Source organism: Pelecanus crispus, chromosome 1 (genome assembly GCF_030463565.1).
Source record: "Pelecanus crispus isolate bPelCri1 chromosome 1, bPelCri1.pri, whole genome shotgun sequence".
In the NCBI taxonomy this organism is placed as follows: Eukaryota; Metazoa; Chordata; class Aves; order Pelecaniformes; family Pelecanidae; genus Pelecanus; species Pelecanus crispus.
In genome coordinates, this window is record NC_134643.1 from 227,698,145 (window position 1) to 227,720,229 (window position 22,085).

Here is a 22,085-nt window from a genome sequence, read left to right on the forward strand (position 1 = left end):
GCTGTATACCAGAGGGATTAAGGTTTCTTAAAGGTCATGGAATATAAGTGATCCCAAAGAAATCACAAATGTTCAAAGGTGCACCATGGTCTCTGCTGGTCACTAATACACACACGATTTCCAGTCTGGCCCTGGAATCACTCAGAAGCAGAAGCACAAGCAAGAAGACTGTACAGGAAGTTGGCAGCAATACTAGAGTCCACCCTGGCTTTTATGGACATTAGGGAATTGAGTATGCTCATTCCCATGGGGTGGGATATATTCAGACAACTATGTGACTAGAAGGCATAAACATGAATTTAAAAGGCACAAGAAACCACAATATTAGCATCACTGCCCCAACTTCTACCAGAAGCAAAAAGCATCTTTTGAAAAGTGATATCCAAAAATTAATGTAAATACTGAAAATGGAAGAACCCACTATTTGTCTCTAGGCAAATTATTCTAAAAATTAGTTGCCCTCAGCACTAAGTCTGTATTTTACAATCCTTACCTAACTCAATCAGGCTCATTTCCAGTAAGACCTGGATCTTACTTTATCTTTATCTCAAAGGCTAATTGTAAAACTCTCTGTTATCACATCTCTTACTCCTATGCCCAATTTTCAGCTTGGACTTTTGTACATGTTAACCTGCTCTATAGGGAAAATGATAAAAAGTCTTTACTTTCTCACTGTATGAGCAATTGCCTTGATCTACAGTAATTCTTGTAGACATTTCTACACCACTTTGCAAATCTGCCAGCATCTTTCAGTCATCACTTTTGCATTCACGTAGCAGAGCAAATCCTGCGTGTTGGCAAAATGAATGCAAGCACATTAAATTGTTTTCATACTGCAGGGTGTTAGATTTCTAGAGAGAATTATAAACAGAGAACCACAAAATTAAAAGAGAAACTTCTAGTAAGTATCCTACAGGATATTTATCTCAAAGTTACTCAGTATCTTTGACTTGTCTTCTCCTCTAGACTTCAAATAGTCGCAAACTTTGCCAGCAGTTAACATAAAAATGGCAAGTTAAATTTCAACCATTAATATAGCAATGGTTGTACAAAGTCAGACCAAAAAAACATCTGAAACCAGTAACCTGTATCCAACAATGACAAACAGTAATAGCCTATGGAAACGCAAGAGAGCAGGACAAGTGCATCTACTTCTCCCAGGAATGCTCGCAACCATTTGCAGTCAGGAACCTCGCATCAGGTGAATTTTTATGTATTCAGTAACCCTCAATGGATTGCTGTTTCATTAAAATAATTGCCCCATGAACCCAGGCAAACTTTTAGCATCTACAACATCTTTTATACCACAAGCTAGTTTGCTATGCTAAGACTGTCTCCCTGAGAGACCACTCATTGAGGAAGGAACAAGAAGCTTTTCTAACACCAAAGAGAGTCTTCTTCCAATGCTACTCACCCCAGCTTCACACGGACCTTCCTGCGGGCTCTGCATTAACTAAGTCTGATTCAAGATCCTTTCTGCCTACATGAACACCTGTGCCTCAGCAGCTCTTGTACAGAACTGTGACCACAAGAAATTGCAAACACCTTATCATATCAAAGCCAGGTCACTGCTGTTCAGAATAAAGGAGGGTTACCTCATATTCATCAAAAGGCTCCAGAGCCTGTACTCTTTGCTGCTCATCTTCTGGAGTACAACAGGCGAAAAATTCATTCATATCCATAACACTGCACTCAGTCCAGCCCTAAAACAGAAATCCCTCAAAATCATTACCTCTGGAAGCATAGACTCACTTCCCACAAGAAAACAAAGACCCTAATTTAAACACCCACATGAGCCTTTAAGAGTGTCTAGCTGGAACAGCAGCAGCCCAGAATCTGCTGAGGATAGATCTCTTACCTGTAAAGCTCTTAAGAACTTAATTTATAATATCAAAAGTCTCAGAGGAACCCATCTTGCCTTAATCCCATACCAGAAAGTAGGCTGCAAGTTGGTTGGCAGGACCTTCAGATGACTAGTCATGCTGCTGGAGAAGGCAGCGTCTCAGCCTTGGCCCTGTTTGCTTCAACCCGTAACTGACACAGCTGATGACTTCCACAGTTATTTAATGTTACTATCTTTCCCAGGTAAATCATGATTCATGTGTGCCCTAGAGCTGCAGGTGCTTACCTTTTCAAAAAAGCGTCTCTGCTGTGCTTCACAATCCGGGTACTGTGACAAAGAATGAAGTGCAGAGTTCAGCTGGCTAAAATGCTGTTGCATGACACGTCCAAAGGGGTCCTCTGGGTGCATCTGTTCATACAGCAGAAAGCATGCCTGAGAGAAATGCTCTGCTGCCCACTGAATCAAGGCATCTGACCTGTCAGGCAGATTGTGCATAAGAATTAAATAATTGAGGGCCCACCTGTCATATGGCAGATGCAATATATCTTCCTGCAACACCATAAAGCATGCTATTAAGGCATCCTGACAGAGGTAATACACAAAAGAGAATCCTGTGCTGGGGACTTATGAACATCTCCTCCCTCATCTGTGCAGAGAATTCAGCGGATGAAAAGAACAAAAAACTCAGGATCGCTCCTTCAAGGTTTTGCTGCTGCTTTTCCCCCCCACCACCCCTTTTAGGATGTCATGTGGACATCAATTACCCCATCACAATGATGATGTAAGGAGCTGTTTGGGACTTCCACTGCATTCCTGAGGCTTTAGTTGTAAGACAGCAGGTTTCCCAGCCCCAGGTGACATACATACAAAGAAGCCTGTCCTTTTCATTTTGCCACCTAGCTAGCAGAGGAAAATTCAACTGACCTTCTATTTTCCATGTAGGTGAGCACCACCTCTGCTATGAAGAGGGTGGGGATTTCATTGTCCAGTCCTGCTTCCTCCAGGGCTCTCTCCAGCTCAGACAGCTCTGATAAATCCACTCCCAGTAATTTATAATCCTCTCCAGAAAAGGTAATGACTCCTGGGAGACAAAAATGACACAGTCTCACTACAGTGCTGATCCAATACTGACACCAAAAGGGACAAGCAGAAAAATCAAACCCACAAGCAATCACTCACAAGGCTGTGCCCATCAACTCAATTTCTTTGAGACATGTACAAGAAAATCTCCATCACTAAATGAACCATAAAGGGATAGTGTCAATGTGACCCATTAAATGCAGATCTAAAACTCCATCATTCCTAATGCAAATTTCACCTCCTGATTTCTCATAATCACATTTACTATAACAACAAAACTTTATCACATTTATTTTAACAACATTTTTATAGAACCACTATAATTCAGAATCAAATCTTAAGGGAGCTCATTTATAGACCTTTCAGTTTAGGCTAAGAAAGTACCATTGCTTTGATAGAATTTGAATGGTTTGCCTCACAACCATAAAACCAATTTTAAGTTTTTGGGGGTTGGTTGGTTTTTAAATAATTTCATTTCTATAAAACAGCATTCAATCCTGAACCAGCACATGCTAGCTCTCTGCAAAGACCAGGACTAGTGTCACAGGTCACGATTCTCAGAAATAAATTCCAATTTATGATTTGCAAGCATTACCATGGCATACCTCTGTACTCCATAACAATATCATAAGCTGTAGCTTGTTGACCTGTTCCAACCAAAACCAAATCATAAACAAAGCAAACTGTAAAGTACCTTTAGAAATCACCTACTCTATGTCTCTGTATCAGTGCAATCCAACAATTATACCTGTCCTGAGAACTGTTAATCTGCACTGTTCTCAAAGGCATCCACTACTGGAGGCAAAACGGCCGTCTTCAGAAGCCTGTCCCAGTGCTCCCTGTTAATTTCTTCTAACAACTAACTTGCCTGTCCATCACCTCCTGCCCTCTGGACACAGAGAGTAGGGTATTCCCAACTCTTTTGACACCTACCTTTTAGTTGAAGTACTTTAAGATTATTGGTATAGACAAAATTCTTTGCCACAGGACGCTGCTGATACTAAAAAAGTGAATGGATTCAAGAGAAAACTTAACAAGCTCATGGAAGAGCTACTCACTAAGACTTGTTCAACTGCTCAAGGGAGCCAGGGACTTGTGCGCTGCACCTAGCTCTGTATGTGTCTTCCATCCACCTGTATTTAAATTGATTATTACAGTCTAGACATGGCAGCTTACGTATGTCCCTATTGTATTTCATTCCACATTTTCCAGACCATTCATGTACTTTGTCAAAATCCTACTCTCATCCACCGTATTGAAACTCTCCCTGTTTCCTGCTGGTTTATTGTATTTTCATCTATCATCTAGAACATTAATAGAAATCTTGAAGGAAATCAGATGCAGGAGAAACCTCTAGTGAACCCCATACTTTACACTCCTCCATTTTGCCACTGAACTGCCCCTTACTACTTAGCTGGCATAATAATCCCTTCAGCTCTGCTTATATTCTACGGTAGTTTCGTAAGGCTCATTTTTTCCTGCCTTGGAGACGAAAAAAAGAGTCAGGTAACATAACGACTAATGTTTTATTACAGTCATAGAATGACAGAATCATTTAGGTTGGAAAAGACCTTTAAGATCATCCAGTCCAACCATTAACCTAACACTACCAAGTCCACACTAAACCAATTAAGGGGAGAGTTGCAATTTCATGTTTCCTGGCTTGGTGGCTGGATTATTTTTTAATGAAGGTAAAAACTAGGAATCATTAAGGTTGGAAAGGATCTCTAAGATCATCAGCCCAACCACCAACCCAACACCACCATGCCCACTAAACCATGTCCCAGAGTGCCACCTCTGCCCATTTTTTAAACACTTCCAGGGCTGGGGACTCCACCACCTCTCTGGGCAGCCTGTTCCAATGCTTGACCACTCTTTCTGTGAAGAAATTTTTCCTAATATCCAATCTAAACCGCCCCTGGCGCAGCTTGAGCCCATTTCCTCTCGTCCTATCACTAACTACGTGGGAGAAGAGACCAACACCCCCCTCACTGCACCCTCCTTTCAGGTAGTTGGAGAGAGCGATAAGGTCTCCCCTCAGCCTCCTCTTCTCCAGGCTAAACAATCCCAGTTCCCTCAGCCACTCCTCATAAGACTTGTTCTCCAGACCCTTCCCCAGCTCTGTTGCCCTTCTCTGGACACGCTCCAGCAACTCAACATCCTTCTTGTAGTGAGGGGCCCAAAACTGGACACAGCATTCCAGGTGTGGCCTCACCAGTGCCGAGTACAGGGGGACAATCACCTCCCTGCTCCTGCTGGCCACACTATTCCTGACACAAGCCAGGATGCTGTTGGCCTTCTTGGCCACCTGGGCACACTGCTGGCTCATGTTCAGCTGGCTGTCGACCAACACCCCCAGGTCCTTTTCGGCCAGGCGGCTTTCCAGCCACTCCTCCCCAAGCCTGCAGCGCTGCATGGGGTTGTTGTGACCTGAGTGCAGGACCCGGCACTTGGCCTTGTTGAACCTCATACAGTTGGCCTCGGCCCATCGGTCCAGCCTGTCCAGATCCCTCTGGCAGAGCTATCCTACCCTCAAGCAAGACACCTAAGAGTCACACCTTCTCTCCTACCCATAAAGCCCATAAATCACAGTATAATTTAGGTTGAAAGGGGCCTTTGAATGTCATCTAGTCCAACTCCTTGCTCGCAGCAGTTACCTGTATCAGGTTGCTCAAGGTTTTGTCCAGTCAAGCGCTAACTATCTCCAAGGCTAGAGATTCCACCACCTTTCTGGGCAATGTTTCCATTTTTAACTACTCACATGGCAGAAAAAAACCCATGTGCATTCTATGTAACTGGAACTTCCTTTGCTGCAACTTGCAAGCATTGCCCCTTGACTGTTTGCTTCATGCCTCCAAGAGAAGTCTAGCTCCATCTTTTCTATACTCTCCCATTAGGTAGTTAAGACTGCAGTAAGACTCACCTCCCTCCCAACCTCCTCTTCTTAAGGCCGAACAAACCCAGTTCTCTCAGCCTTCCCTCCTATGTCATGTGCTCCATCACTTTATCACTTGTGACTTCTCACTGGACATGCTGCAGTTTGCCACTGTCTTTGTACTAGTAAGCCCAAAGCTGGACACAGTACTTCAGAAATTTTAACAGAAAGAAACTGAACTTGGTTTGATATAACCTGCTCCTAACAAGTCCATTCTGGCAGCTATACAACTTCGTGTTATCTCCCAGTGCTTACGAATTATTTATTTGTTCCAAAATTTTTCAGAAAATGAACATGCTTTTCATCTACAACTTCGTAGTGCCTCTACCATCATACCTCACTTTTTAAAGGCTGAAGTTATGTTTGCCTCTTCTAAACATTTAGTTCCTAGAAAACCTTCCATAAATATCATACCTAATCCTTCCTCTCTGATATCTCCCACCAGCGCTGACAACTCTTTTATTCTTTTGATCAGAGTAGCTTTTTGGCATGCCACATTTGGGAAATCCACCTCATATACCACAGTGTGATGCAGAAGACCCATGTCCTTCAAACGGAAGTATAAGGAGTCAAAGCCAGCACCTAAAGACAGGATCTGCAAAGAAAGTATCAGAAAAAGTTATCCTCAACTCTAGCAGCATCCTGAGCGTCTAGGTGTGAAAAATATTCAATAACATCATCTGCAGAGTAACAAAATCAGGTAATCTCCTGCAAGAGGTAGAAGAATTTTGTGTAGGTATTGCCCCCTCCCAGATATTTCTGTCAAAGTTACAAATGGACAGCCACAGAAGTGCCAGTCAAATTCTCTGTGCTCTTCTTGGAAAGGATCACAACAGATGCACTAAAAAGCTACTGCAGTGCCAAGATACCAAAAAGACTTTTCACACATATAGTGGAAACTGCCAGTACACCCAGACAAAGAAAATGCACCTGTGTCCTAGGGTGGCTTTGGGTCTTCAGCAGGAAGTCTTGAACACAGTGATCTACAGCACGGGCGCGGATGTAATAACCCCTGTGGAATAAAATTCAGTTGTAATCACTGTCCAGGAATCCTATTTCTCCAGCACTGGCATCCTCCATTTCAAAAAAAAAAAGATTTTTTTTCTCTCTCAGCTTCTACCCAATAACCTCACATTTACAGACCTGCACTGCAAGATGTCTGATGATTTTGTCATATCTAGAGCTTGTTAATAAATACAGATCTCCTGTATTCAGTAAGTTTATTAACCAATGGATAACCCAAAGAAAATGTGTAGATATCCTAGCTGGACCTGTTCCGTTTTGCACAAATATTCACTGGATGAAAAAAGTATGAATCCAGACAGTTAGGATGCTCTCCTGCAATTTGGGTGGCCAATACCTGAGTTCCTGCCCCAAATCAGATGCCATAACAATATGAAATTAACCGCTTTACTTATGGGGCCTATTGGGTATAACAAAATGAATCACAGTGTGTGCAAATGCAGTGAGAGGGGAACAAAAAAGGGAAGAGAAGCAAAGTCAGGAAAGGAATTTCACTCTCTGTTTTTTGAATGAATGGAACTAAGTAAGTCTAATCTGGCAGGGACTGGTGCCTCTTCTTCTTCAGCATTCTCTTTCAGTTAGTTTCATCCTGTCCCCAACAAGCTTACCAGCTCCTATCCCCCCCTTTAACAAGCATGTTATCAACCCCATGCCTCACAGGGACTAAAGATTTCACTAAATATTCTAAAATGTCCCAAAACTCGTGATGACAGTATTGACAACGGCAATACATAACTCTATTAATTTAGTTTGGCATGTCAGTGTCATGTGGCAAGTCAACACAGGCTCAGCTTCCTGACCTGATGAGCAACACCTGTCTTCATAGGCCTGCAAGCTTCTGCTTAAATACCGCTTTTTTTTCTTTTCTGAATGAAACGCCTTTGGCAATTCACAGTCATTTTGATTGCATTAAACTATCAGCCTCATATTATGTAAACTCCACTACCATATCAGCATAGAACCCTCGACACATACACATTAAAACATTCATGCTTGTGTCCTGCAAAGCTCCAGAGAAGACCTATTGGTGAGACACCACTGATTCAAAAGATAATATTGTTTCCCTGAGCCACCAAATACCTTACCGAAACTGTAATGTTCTTGACAATTAAGGAGAAAACTATTGACACGCTAACATTTTCAGTACGTTAGTTTTCAAACCTCATCTAAAGTAGTTTTCAGCAGCACTGAACACAGGAGCTAGGAACCGGCCTGGTGACATACTGTACTCAGGACAACGCTTTCAGGTTTTGCCCATGAGCCACGTAAAATTAAACCAACACTCTGAAAAGGTTACGTCACCGAGAGACAGCGCTCTGCAAGTCGCGATCTGCCGCTACGCGTACTCTCCCTGAAGCGCACGTCAAAAAGCTGTGCCTTAGGCAGAAGGGCCAGCTCAAGGGGCCCGGGGAACCACCGGCGCCCCTCCGCAGCCCGAGCAGGGGGGCCGCGAGCCCCACGGGAGCCGGCTGCGACCCGCCGGCGCAGGCACCGGGGCTCGGCGGCCACCGGAGCGCAGGGCCCCGCGCAGCGCCCGCTCCTCACCGGTGGATGAGCGGGGCTCGCCGCCGCTGCCGCCGCCCCACCAGGAGCCGCAGGAACCGGTCCCGGATGTAGCCCCGCGCCGCCGCCGAGCACTTGCTGAGGGCGCTGCTGCCGCCGGTGCCCTGGACCTGCGGGACAAGGACACAGCGCTGGCGCGGGCGGGGCGGGACGGGACGGGACGGCGGGGCCAGGCAGCGCCAGGGGGCTCCGAGGGGACGGGACGGGACGGGACGGGACGGGACGGGACGGGACGGCGGGGCCAGGCAGCGCCAGGGAGCTCCGAGGGGAGGGGACGGGACGGGACGGGACGGGACGGGACGGGACGGCGGGGCCAGGCAGCGCCAGGGGGCTCCGAGGGGACGGGACGGGACGGGACGGGAGGGGAGGGGACGGGACGGGACGGCGAGGCCAGGCAGCGCCAGGGGGCTCCGAGGGGACGGGACGGGACGGGACGGGACGGGACGGGACGGGAGGGGAGGGGAGGGGACGGGACGGGACGGCGGGGCCAGGCAGCGCCAGGGGGCTCCGAGGGGACGGGACGGGACGGGACGGGACGGGACGGGAGGGGAGGGGACGGCACGGGACGGCGGGGCCAGGCAGCGCCAGGGGGCTCCGAGGGGACGGGACGGGACGGGACGGGACGGGACGGGAGGGGAGGGGAGGGGACGGGACGGCGGGGCCAGGCAGCGCCAGGGGGCTCCGAGGGGACGGGACGGGACGGGACGGGACGGGACGGGACGGCGGGGCCAGGCAGCGCCAGGGGGCTCCGAGGGGACGGGACGGGACGGGACGGGACGGGACGGGAGGGGACGGGAGGGGAGGGGAGCTCCCGCCGGCGCCGCCGAACCCCGCTCACGTCCCAGCCTCCCCCTCCGCGTTTGCCTCCCCTCGTAACCGAAGCCCGTCCAGGCCCCGCCGCCCGGCCGGGGCTCGCTCACTCACGGCGGCGGGGCGCGGGGCCCCCGGACGCCCGCGGCCCATCCTGCGCGCCCCGGGGCGCCGCGCGGCAGCGGCGGGAAGCGCGAGGGCGCCGCCGGGCGCAGGCAGTGACGCGCCGCGCGCGGCGCCCGGCCCGGGAGCGTCAGGGGCGGGGAGCTGCCGGTGGAGCGCGCCCCCTGGCGGCCCCGCCCCCCCTGGCGGCCCCGCCCCCGGGCGACCGGCCCGGACTGGCCGCCCCCGCGTGGGATCCCGGCCCGGCCGCCCCTGGGATCCCGGTCCCGGGGTCCCGGCCTGGCCGCCCCCCGCCCCCAGCGCTGCCGCGGCGGCACCCGGCGGACCCGCGAGCGCAGTCCCGTACCTGGGCCCGGTAGCGAGGGAGAGCCGGGAGCGCGTCGCCATGGCAACGGGCAGACTCCGCGCGGTAAGGGGGGGCGGCGGGAGAAGCGCCGCGCCGGGAGCAGAGTGCGGAGCTGCCCGGGGCGCGCGGCTCGGCGGGCGGGGGGCGCGGGGCCCAGTGCAACTCCGCGCAGCCCCGCGCAGCCCCGCGCAGTCCCGCGTAGCCCCGTGCAGCTCCGTGCAACTCCGTGCAGCCCCGCGCAACTCCGTGCAGCCCCGCGCAGCCCCGTGCAGCCCCGCGTAGCCCCGCGCAGCCCCGCGCAGCTCCGTGCAGCCCCGCGCAGCCCCGTGCAGCCCCGCGCAGCTCCGTGCAGCCCCGCGCAGCCCCGCGTAGCCCCGTGCAGCTCCGTGCAGCCCCGCGCAGCTCCGTGCAGCCCCGCGCAGCCCCGCGTAGCCCCGCGCAGCTCCGTGCAGCCCCGCGCAGCTCCGTGCAGCCCCGCGCAGTCCCGCGTAGCCCCGCGCAGCTCCGTGCAGCCCCGCGCAGCCCCGTGCAGCCCCGCGCAGCTCCGTGCAGCCCCGCGCAGCCCCGCGTAGCCCCGCGTAGCCCCGTGCAGCTCCGTGCAGCCCCGCGCAGCTCCGTGCAGCCCCGCGCAGCCCCGTGCAGCTCCGCGTAGCCCCGTGCAGCCCCGCGCAGCCCCGCGCAGCTCCGTGCAGCCCCGCGCAGCCCCGCGCAGTCCCGCGCAGCCCCGCGCAGCAGCAGGGCCCGCAGCGGCTCCGCCCGTGCTCGGCTCCCGGTGCTGCGCGTTAGAGCAGAGCCGGCCCCGGCGGCTGCGTGCGCTTCGGGACGGGGCTGCTTGCGGGTTCGGGGGCGGCGTTGAGGACAAACGGGCAGAGGCCGTGGGAGTGTCCGCGGTGGGGGAGGGGAATGCTCCGTGTACCCCTCTTTAGGGTTTGTGCTAGGGGTGGTGGAGGAGCCCTGGTAGCCTGAGCTACCTGAGATGTCGCGAGTGCGACGCTTACTTCCGATTCAGTGAGTCTGCACATGCGCTCCACAAACGAGTATATTGTGCATTCAGTAAGTTACAATCCCAAAAAGTCACTTTTATAGAGAATGGTCAGTATGCGTATTTCTAACTGGGACCCATTAAAGCTCAATCCTCAGCCCAGTGCTAGCATTTTATCAACAACCACATGAAAATTGTTCTCTGAGATGTATTTTATTAATGTTACGTTTCAGGTGATTCCTGGCATGCCTGAGGTAGCTAGTCCTAGCTGCTGCAGCTGTAGTGCAGGATGCAGTACCTTATGGTAGCTCTTATATGTGTATTCTAGATGCGTGCACGGTTTCTGCAGAGATCAAGGCTTCCTTTTCCTCCAGGTTCCCTTCTCCTAGCTGTTCATCATTTTGCTGATCTTGTCACATCTCTGGGATCTGGAAATTATGTTTTAGTTACAGGTTAAGACTTACAGGGAATGCTAGCCTATCCTGCTGGCACTTCAGAGCCTGCAGGAATTGCAATTATGCTAGCACCCTGAGAATTATGGTGGAACAAAACACATGGCAGCAAGTTGGGGAGCGGCCACTGAACTCGCCATATCCAGCCATCCCAGGAAGTCCTTTCCAGTCCTACATTTCTATATCCGTAACAATCTTCTCTTGCAAACTCTGTGAGAAGCACTGAAACATGAACTGGGCATCTTGGGTTTAACACAAGAGCACAAGGGGGTGGGGGGGGCCTGGGAAATTAGTTTTCTCTCCTTAGTACAAGACACCGCATGTGTGCTCCGGGAAAGGAGTCTCCATATCAGATTTCCTAGGTAAAGGATGAGAAGGTGGTGTGCAGCCATTCTTGGGTCTGCGTGTCCAATCCCTAGCTGTCACAGATACAAAATCCTGTAATCGATCATAATTTTATCAGGCTCTAGTTTAGAAGCAGATGGAATTTTTGCTTCTATGTCCTTCTTAGTTTGGAAGGATGTTTTGGAGCCTGATTGCTGTAATAGCTAGAAATTTCCTCCAGATTTCTTGCTGCATTTATTAATGGCCGATTTATATCCATTTATTCTTGATTCACAGTCTTAATCTGAAATTGTTTCTTTCTGGCACTGACTCCAAGCGTACAAGCAGACAGATTTATCACCTCTTGGTCCGTGTTTTGCCAGACTAAGGCTAGCTAAGCGAGTTCTGCTAGTGGGAAGTAGAAAGCTTTGAGCTACATTTCTGAGAGGGGATGGATGTGCGTGTGGAGGGTGTGCTGTCACAGACCTGGCGCTTCCCTCTGGGTTGGACATCTTCACAGGCTGGCATGGGGGAGGGGATGCCTCTTCCCTGGGGTGCGTGGGCAACCTTCCCCTGCCTGGTCTCTCCTCCCACTCCTCTGAGGATCCCCCCGGGGCGCTGCACGACATTCGAAGCCTGTGAGGAATGCACAGCTCACCCCAAATAACAGAAAACACATAGCAGAGCAGCACAGGCATCTAGGGGCCCCATACTGCTCCCACCCCCAACTGGGCGGGCGGTCTGAGGAGAGGGGAGTGCATAATGAAAAGCATTTGCTGCAGCAGCTATCTATAGTCCTTTGTGTTTGGGAGCAGGCAAGGGACAGGCGTGGCCCTGCCTGCCTGACCTCAGAGTTGACGTCAGAGAACCCCAAATGAATAACAGGGAGTGCTCCAGAGACAGAAGCACAGCCAGGCTACCCAGCATGGAAGGTGAGGCACCAGCACCGCTCAACAAGAGAAGAGATGAAATGGGAGGTATTGTTTCCCACAGAAGGGCACTCGGTATCCACAGTATCAAGACTCTGACTTCAATTCAAGGTGGGCCAAAGAAGTTTGAGTCTTTCTGTGGGCTGGCTCAGCAACACAAATCTGTGCTTCTGATCCACTACAAGCATTTTCCCTTACTGTTCTGCTTTCTCAACCACTTGGATGCATGCTGAAGGTTATCAGTTGCAGCATGATCTCTGTATCAGCTTGCACCTGAGAAACAGTTCTAGGAATGATAAGAAGGTTACAGGTCTGTGTTGTGGTAAGCAGTAGGACTGTGCCTTAAAAATATTGCTGCCCAAAATATTTGGTTCTAACGCTACCGATACTCTCCTGTTGCTCCCAGTCACTGCAAGAGTGGAGGGCTGGATTCATCTGCCAATCTAGGACAATGTGGTAAGAATTGGATCCAGGAGAACATATGGTATATCAGATCTTGATCATTTTATTGTAAAGTAATACCACAGAGAGGCGTCAGTGACAGGGCAAGGCCTTGTCAGGCTAAGACCAGCGTGGCAAAATTTATAGATAAACAACATAACTTGTAAGTCTTGTATGCACACGGAAGTCTTGAGTGTACAGCCTAGACACTTCACAAAATATATGTCTGTCATCAGAGGCTGTGATTAATTTTTATTAATAGATACAATCACAGAATCATAGAATGGTTTGGGTTGGAGGAGACCTTTAAAGATCATCTCATCCACCCCCCCCTGCCATGGGGTTTCGCTAGATCAGGTTGCTTAAAGCCCCATCCAGCCTGACTTTGAACACTTTGAGCACAATCACAGGAAACAACTTCCTAGTCATTGTTAAGAATGTAAACATCTCCAAAAAAAATCCATTACTGTCAAGGAAGATATTGTGATTTTCACATTCTTTGGTGTTCAGTGGAATCTCTTCTCCTTCAAAAAGAGTGCTGGAAAGGGAGTTTAGAAGATATCCTTGGATACTGGGCAGTGACGTTGGAAGTGGAGAGAAGAAACAATCATCCTGTGTCTTGTCACAGAAGTTAGGACGTGCAGGAAACAGTTGTGAGGACTTTTAAAGGATAAAAGAGGTGGTTTGTTTTATTGCCTTGTAGAGACTGTGCAGTAGAGAAGGGGAAACTGTGGTAAGGATATGGCTACAATACTAGCCTGGAGGGATAACATTTGCACCGGTATTATAATGGACTTAGATTTGTGAATCAACAAGATGGGGTGAAAAGAAGCAGCTGAGGAGATGTGAGGACAAAGCATGTTGAGGTGGGGTTTTGTTTTTCTTTTGTTTTTGTTTTGCAGAGATCTTGGACCAAAGGATCTTGGGGAATTGCCAGTGCACTGATATTTATAGGAAGAAAATTACATGTCTTGTGAAATTGTTGGACACAATACAGTATCAGCCCTGGGCAAAATAGTGGAAGGGTTGACCGCACATTGTAAGAGAAAGTGATGATTGCCATTAACTATACAACCAATATATATTTCTGAGCAAGATAATTAAATGTCTGTTTGGAATACCACCAGTGGAGATATGTTGATACCCTAGGAGGTTTGCTTCCCTGTTTTATTCCCACGTAATATTGTGGTCTTTTAAAATCTCCTTGTTAATAATTCTGAACTTCATTAAATGATGTTGTCCATTCCATGTTGAAGGACAAGAGCCTGACCTTAGGCACTGCTATGATCAACTCTTTCTGAAAAACTAGCAGAGCTTTCCGAAAAATGTCTTGACGTCTTCTCCTTGCAAGAGGATGCTCATACGCTTCATATCAAGTGATACCATCCCCCACTCTGCCTTTCATCTGCTTGGTGGGAGGCACTCTTCATCTCCTTACCCACCACAGAGTTCCTGTACTACCTGCTGCTTTCCCCGTTTTAAGTAACACATTACCAAATGTATCTGTTGCATTTACATTCAGTGATTCTCTACATTTTGTGAATAAACATGGATTGGGGTAAAGCACCCATGATACTTCTGATGAACTGATGTGGCACTTTATGCTGTATTACACTTACATTCATGCTATTCAAAGACCTTATCACACCGTCTCAATTTGCTTTTTCTCCCTAAACAGGTTGAACTCCCATTTGAGTTATTGTCCAGTGTGGATTTTTTTCAAAGAGGTGTGAGCAAGATAGGAGCCTTTAACTTCCATTGAGGGAAGTTTCAAAAGTAACTTTTCTGCGTGTGTTTAGAGGCGTGATGTATGGGGGTGCTGCTCCTCCAGCTGCTTTAATCTCTAGACTCAAGCCTCTCAGAGCTCCCTTTGTATTTTAGAGATAAAGACCCTGCCGCCGCCTTCTCTCCAAATGCAAAAATTACACACTGGCTGTTTCATAGTTTCTTTGGTTACTTGAAAGCCTTCAAAAATCTGGCTCTTACATTGTTTCCTCCTCAAATCTCTGTCTCAATTCCCCATCTGTAAAATGGGGATAAGACCAAGTTTCATACCTCCAAGGGGGGAAGCATGAGGGAAAAAAAAGGAGAGAGATAAGGGATTTCTGTAAAGCATTTGTCAGTTAGTACCTGAAGAGCTGATTAAACACTGAGCAGTAATTAATCAACTTTTGACTTAAACTCTGTTGCTGTATTTTACAATGGATGACTGTCAGCCAGCAGGATTGTTTCTAGAAGAGTCCCACAGAGCAGTTCACAGTTACAGATTGGTGGCTGTGTCCTGGAAAGCAGGAATTAAAGGATTTATTGATTGCATGAGATGACCAATAGAATATGAGTTCTCGGTTTGATGAAATAGCTAGACCAAAAGGTACTTTGAAGAGTATATAAAAAGGACAATGTCATAGAATAGAATAGAGTAGAATAGAATAGTTCAGTTGAAAGGGACCTACAACAATCATCAAGTACGACTGCAGAGAAGGATTGGTATTACATATGTGTATGTCATTAGTGTAATGATTACTGGCACAATGTCAGTGTTCTGGGATCAGCATTTCAAACCCATTCTGGTTACAAGTTGAAAGGAGTTCTAGTTTGAGGTCTCCCCTACATTCAGAGGTTGAAAGCGCAGAGTCCCTTTAGTTTTAAAATGGTTATAAAATTAACCAGTGTGGAACTACAACAGGACTTTCAGAAAATGAAGTCCAATCTGTATTTGGACTGTGAGTAAATTTCATCAGGCTCCCAGGTATGTGATGCCTTCTGTGTTCCTCTGGCAGGTGATGTTATTTCTTACCAATTTCCTGACGTGTCAAGGATCACCAGTATTATATCGCCACGTTTGCCAGCAGACATAGTGCTGCTTTCCCCAAATTAGAATTCCTCATCCACATGATGTTAAAACCAGAATCACTTTTACCAATTTCGTCCTGGGAGGCTCAGGTGAATCGGACTAAGGACTAGCAAAGGCAAGGTATCTCTCCAGTGTCCTAACCCCCAGTTCTGCAACTTCCCATTCTCTCAGCTTCATCTTGCTATTATCTCTGCTCCCAGGAACTCCTAACCTAACACAGACATCTAGCCAGTCTCCAGGGAGTCTCTGGTCCATGAATTTGGCCTTGTTTATAGCATCTGAGCCACGACTTCATCGCTTTGGGGCCCCACACATAGATGGCAAGGGAGGAAACAATATAAATTATGCTGGCCCCTGCTTTCTTGTGGTGAGATCTGTACTTGCCAGAAACTTCTAGCCTTTGTTCTGGGCTGGGCTGGGTTTCATAATGGAGAGGGAGGCACTTTCTATTCTGAGTGGAGAAAGCAGTACCAAGGAAGGTTTTAATTATCTCCCATCAGTGCAGAGCAGCCAGGCTGCTTGCAGTTGCAGGAGTTGATGAACAGTGCAGTCCCAGTCCAGTCTATTACAGTGAGAAGGGCTGCAGGAACGGAGCATGTTCTCACCCCATGGGAAAAGGATCCTTGTTGGAGGATGAGGCCAATTCTTAGTAAGATCCAGAACAGAGCTCTTTCCGAGAGGAGAGGACTCCCTCTGCCAGACTAGGAGCAACAGAGTAAAGCAAACACCAATTAGAAATGGAAGGGAAGCACAACAGGCTTTTCTCACCTTTGTCCCATCTCTCTACTCTGCTTGAGGTGACATCGTACTATGGAGAATGGCACTACGGGCTTGTCCTAACCTGTCCAAAGGACTAATGTAAAGCTTGGGCTACTGCTGTTCATAACCTAGCAGGGAATGTTGCAAACATGTGGAAGATGTTTTTGTCTTCGTTTGCCTTGCCATCATCTTCTTTTCCTCCGGGGTAGCCTGGTACAGTCCAGCACTTTGGGGTCCTGCTATGAAAATTATGTGCTCAGCATTTTTCAGATGCTTTGAGGGAGTGTTCTTGTTTATGTGCCATTCATACTTTTTTATTCCTCCTGCCTTGCTGATGTGAATTCTCCATCTTGTTACCCTTATCTGTTAGTGGTTCACATTACCTTTGCTAGATCGTTTCTCTGCCTTGTTTTTGCTTTCCCACTGGAAGCATAAATCTAAATCCTGCATCCCTGTTGCAAGAGCTGCTACTTCCTTCCCTCCCCCTTAGTTTGATTAATATTTCCTTCCATCTTTTCTGCTTGCTCACCAGGTCATGTTGCTGATTTTAACATCACCTTGCCTTCTCCTGCTGATTCTGAAATGCCCTCTGTAAAAAATGCATCTGTCCGTGGCATCTTCATGGCCTCCCTGTCTACGTCTGGAGTCCTTCAGAGACTTCGATGCCTTTATTTGACATTTCTCAAGGTCTAAACTCCTGATGGATCATGTTGCTTGAATCGAGTCAGGCTGTAGGGGAATGCTGCACTGCTGCTTTTCCATTGTTCCCTCTTCCCCTACCCTGCTTCCTTCCCTCTTTTCCTCTTCAGAGCAGTGCTGTGTTCAGCTTTTCAGTGTTGCTGTCACCAGGTCCACCCTGCGTGCCTTTCTCTTCTTTCAATTTTTGGCTCTTTCTCTTCTGCTCACAGTCATTGCTCACACTTCTCCATTGGCTAATACTCTTCGTGCTCTGTTGTCCTCTACCCTTTATTCATTTCCCCTTCTCTTCCATTACAAGCTCAACCCTGAAAGTCCTCAGCCCTTACACACTCCTGGGATCTCTTTCACCTCCCGCACTAGTTTTAACAAACTCCCATAAACAGTCTGAATTCTGCCACTTCACTGCCTTTCCCCCTGCTCTCATTTTGCCATCTTCATAGTTCAAAATGGGAAGGTTCAAAGTTTTACTTACTCCCTTGTCTTCAATTTCAGGTGCCTTTAGCCTGTTTTAGCTCATTCCTCAAACTCTTTCCTCCTCCTGCTTTCAATTCTTTCTTTGTAAGAGCTCTCTGCTTCCTCCCACAGGAAAGGAACAAGAAATAACCTCTTCTTTCTCTTTCCCTTGCTTTCATTCTTCTCTTTCTTCTCCCCATCACAAATGCAGAAATTTCTTACCTACTTTATTCTGTTATTGTAATCCCAGGTAACATGTTCTGAGGATTTCAAGTGCAGCATTTCAAAGGATTTATGTGACTCTTAAATTGTTTGCTCTAGAAATGAAGATGAAGTTTGTAGATGGTATTTTTACAAGGAATAGTGAGTTTGTGGCACAGTGGGCTCTGGACTTCAGCCTCCAAGGCTACAGGATACAATGTCAGTGAGACATAAAACCTGTGATGCACAAAATCACTCAGGCACAAAGCAAGTGCTGTGAGATGTGTTAATTTTCTATAAATGACACTTAAACCTTATATTTTGCTTCTTTATTTGTGAAATAAAGTATCAATAGTAAGCATAAAACAGATGGCCTGTAGTTGTGTGTAATGTAGGTGAGGGATAATGTTTCTCAGAATTGGAGAGTTCTAAAAGCTGCATATTGTTCATTCTGTCACATGGCTGTGGCAGAGGATGCTAAAGCCACTGCACGTCCCTGTGTTTCTTAGGTGAGTGATGTTGGATATGTTGTCTCTCTAAGTGCAGATCTGGGCACTGGATGGGACAGACCTGGGAAAGTGCTAAGAAGGGTCTTTTGCCTTTGACAACAATGAAACCAGAAAATATTATTCTTATTCTATATTAGAATAGAATAGATCTACTTGGAAGGGACCTACAACAATCATCTAGTCTAACTGCCTGACTACTTCAGGGCTGACCGAAAGTTAAAGCATTAAGGCATTAAGGGCATTGTCCAAATGCCTCTTAAACACTGACAGGTATGGGGCATCAACCACCTCTCTAGGAAGCCTGTTCCCATGTTTGACCACCCTTTCTGTAAAGAAATGCTTCCTAATGCCCAGTCTAAACCTCCCCTGATGCAGCTTGGAATCATTCCCACGCATCCTGTCCCTGGGTACCAGGGAGGAGAGATCAGCACCTCCCTCTCCACGTCCTCTCCTCAGGAAGCTGTAGAGAGCACTGAAGTTGCCCCTCAGTCTCTTTGTCTCCAAACTAGACAAACCCAGTGTCCTTAGCCATGCCTCATAGGACATGCCTTTCAGCCCCTTCATCAGCTTTGTTGCCTTCCTCTGGACCCATTCCAGTACCTTCACATCCTTCTTAAATTGTGGGGCCCAGACCTGTACACAGTACTCAAGGTGGGGCTGCACCATCGCTAAATACAGTGGGATAATCACCTCTCTTGACCGGCTGGTTGTACTGTGTTTGATGCACCCCAGGATGCACTTTGCTCTCTTGGCTGCCAGGGCACACTGCTGACACATTGAGCCTGCCGCCAACCAGCACCCGCAGGTCCCTTTTTGCGGGGCTGCTCTCAAGCCACTTCTCTCCCAATTTATACTTGTGTCTGGCATTACTCCATCCCAGGGGCAGAATCTGGCTTTTGGTTTTGTTGAATTCCATGCCACTGATGACTGTCCAATCCTCCACTCTATCTAGATCCCACTGCAAGGCCTCATGTCCCTCAAGGGGACATGAGCACCTCCCAGTTTAGTATCATCAGCAGACTTACTAACGGTGCATTCAACTCCTGCATCCAGATCACTGATAAAAATACTGAACAGCTCTGGCCCTAGGATTGAGCTCTGAGGAGCACCACTGGTGACCGGTCACCAGCCAGATATAGCCCCATTCACTACAGCCCTCTGAGCTCTGCCGTTCAGCCAGTTCTTCATCCAGTGCACTATGTACTTGCTCATCTCACAGTTGGACAACAGATGGATACTGTGAAGGACAGTATCAAAAGCCTTACTAAAATCCAGAAAAACTACATCCACCACCTTCCCTTCATCGACTAGGCGGGTGACCTTATCATAGAAGTTAGTTAGACAGGACTTTTGCTTTGTGAACCCATTTTGACTGTGCCTGATAATTGCATTGTCCTTTAAGTGCCTTTCAATAGCGCCCAGTATGATCTTCTCCATAATTGTTCCAGGTAATGAGGTTAGACTAACAGGTCTGTAGTTTCCTGAGTCTTTCCTCACACCCTTCTTGTAAATTGGAATAACGTTGGCTAGCTTCCATTCAGCAGGGACCTCCCCAGACTCCCAAGATCTTTGGTATATGATTGAGAGGGGTCCTGCTGTAAGATCTGCTAACTCCTTCACTACTCTGGGATGAATCCCATCAGGTCCCATGGACTTAGGCACATTCAACTGATACAACTGGTCCCTTACAATTTCAGTGTCCACAAATGGAAAGTCACTGTTCCCACAGTTGTGGCCCTCCAACTCAGAGGACCAGGCAGCCCAAGTTCTATCATTAGCATTGAAGACTGAGGCAAAAAAAGCATTGAAAGCAATCTGTGAGTCCTCTTTCAGCACTAGAGGTAATTGGTGCAGCAAACATGCCCGTCTAGACTAGGAAAGAAGAGTGCTCAAGACTTCAGTCTAGTCTCAAACATCTTTCAATGTGCATGGAAGAAAGAAGTAGAGGATGCCAGGGCCAGATGAAATCAGGAAGCATCCAGCTTACATAGCATCCTTCAGGAAGCAAAAGCATAAGCAAGCTGTCTCCCTGGGTGTCCAAGCCCAGAGGGAGATGCTTCACGCAGAAATGTATCCCAAATGAACAGTGACAGCCATCCACTATTCTGCCTTCTTGCTACCCACCCATTTTCTCAGCCATGCTTACATTAGATCAAGAGCCTCACAATTGTAACAGTGGCACGTAATATTCAAGTCAGCTGCTCAAGTCAGCCTTAATAAGAGGGGAAGCAGGAGAGTTCTTAAGTGCTCTGCCTCCTGGTAGATCAATACCTGAGTATGTAAAAATTAATCTTGCTTGGCAACTTGCTAACAGGTAACTTTTGGAGAGTTGCTGTTCTAAGAAAAAGACCCACACAGTTAAGATTCACAGAGGAATTATACCAAGAGGAATTAGGTCACAAGAATAGAGAGAGAAACAAGGAGTGTTAGAGAAGAGTCTCTCGTGAAGAAGTGGAGTCTCTTGCAGAAGTAGAAGGTGCCTTGCCACAGGATTCTATGATGCCACTCAAGAGCATCTGAACTGGTAACAGCAGAGAGCCCTACATTAACAGCAGGCATCGTTCACTGGCCAGTGTGCATTTTTCTGTCTCTAGCAAATGTTTCTCTAAACTGCTGCAAAGAAACTACTGTAATACCTGCAGCAGCATCCGAGTTTAGCTGAGCATCCCTCAGTGATGATCAGGATATAACCACAAAATTAAAGTTTGCCCTCCTTCTGCACAGTACCAGTTCAAAACGTCCGGATCAATAGACCCATTGGATGTTTTACCTTTTGGACCGATGTCTTCATTTATGGGGTATGCATTTCACACCCCTCTATATACATGTGGTGGGCATTTCTTAAACTGATGACAATAATGAAAGAAAACTTTTTAATGTGAGAAAATTTATGCCCAAATCCTCAGTAATTTGGTTGTTTCAAAAATTCAGATAGAACGAAACTATATTTCACTTTTTTCGTAAAAGCAAGAAAAGGTGTCCTAGTCTGTGTACAAAGCTGTTTGTGGCATTCTGGGGAAGTGTCATGATATGCTTCCTCATTTCTCATGTTTTTCTAGGTATGTGCTGTCAAAGAAAGCATACTAGGCTAGATGGATCTTTGGTCTAACATACCATGATTATTCTAATGTATATGTTATAATATATAATATATATTAGAATAATGTATATTTGTATACATATTTTTATAATTTATGTATATAAACACACACCCCACCACCCCATACACACCTCTTAGCTTTGTCAGTACTTTTTCTAAGGCATTTTTTTCTCTTTTGGATGCTGATCGGGAACATGACAGCTCTTTGGGGGGTATTGTTGTTTTAGTGGAGGGTTTTTTTGCCTGCAATTTTAGAACTGAATAGATAGATGTAAGAACTTGCAACACTCCAAGAGTTTGCCAGCTCTCCCTTTTGTATAACACAAACACACAAGCTCCTGAGAAACGTTGTGAAGTTTTTCTAAGACATCTCATCTTCCAGAAAAAAAAAAAAAAAAAACAAAAACCACAAAGATGTTTTTACTGAAGAAAGATGCTTAGGATGTAAATATAGGGCTACACTGTTGAAATAATACTGGTTTTGAGGATGGGGGGGGGGGGAAGGAACCGCTGAAAGTTAAGTTTCAACCATTTCTTGGACAAAATATTTTAATGAATTCAGTGCAGCTTCACAGAGTTACACTTGCTATGGCAATACACTTCTGAAGAGTTAGAAATGATACGCAAACTGCCAGTGGAATTACAGGGATGAGTAATCA

General features: G+C 47.4%; 1 protein-coding gene across 1 annotated transcript in view; it reads right to left on the reverse strand.

The window, feature by feature from the left end:
* The window catches only part of LCMT2 (leucine carboxyl methyltransferase 2), a 28,329-nt gene extending 18,922 nt beyond the window's left edge, over positions 1-9,407 (reverse strand). Inside the window, exons 1-7 of the mRNA XM_075722208.1 lie at positions 9,369-9,407; positions 8,427-8,554; positions 6,789-6,870; positions 6,273-6,453; positions 2,768-2,924; positions 2,129-2,318; positions 1,596-1,703 (exon numbers count right to left, since the gene is read on the reverse strand). Of these exons, the coding sequence (XP_075578323.1) occupies positions 1,596-1,703; positions 2,129-2,318; positions 2,768-2,924; positions 6,273-6,453; positions 6,789-6,870; positions 8,427-8,554; positions 9,369-9,407 (885 nt within the window). The remainder of the gene's footprint in view (positions 1-1,595; positions 1,704-2,128; positions 2,319-2,767; positions 2,925-6,272; positions 6,454-6,788; positions 6,871-8,426; positions 8,555-9,368) is intronic.
* Positions 9,408-22,085: the final 12,678 nt, after the last annotated feature.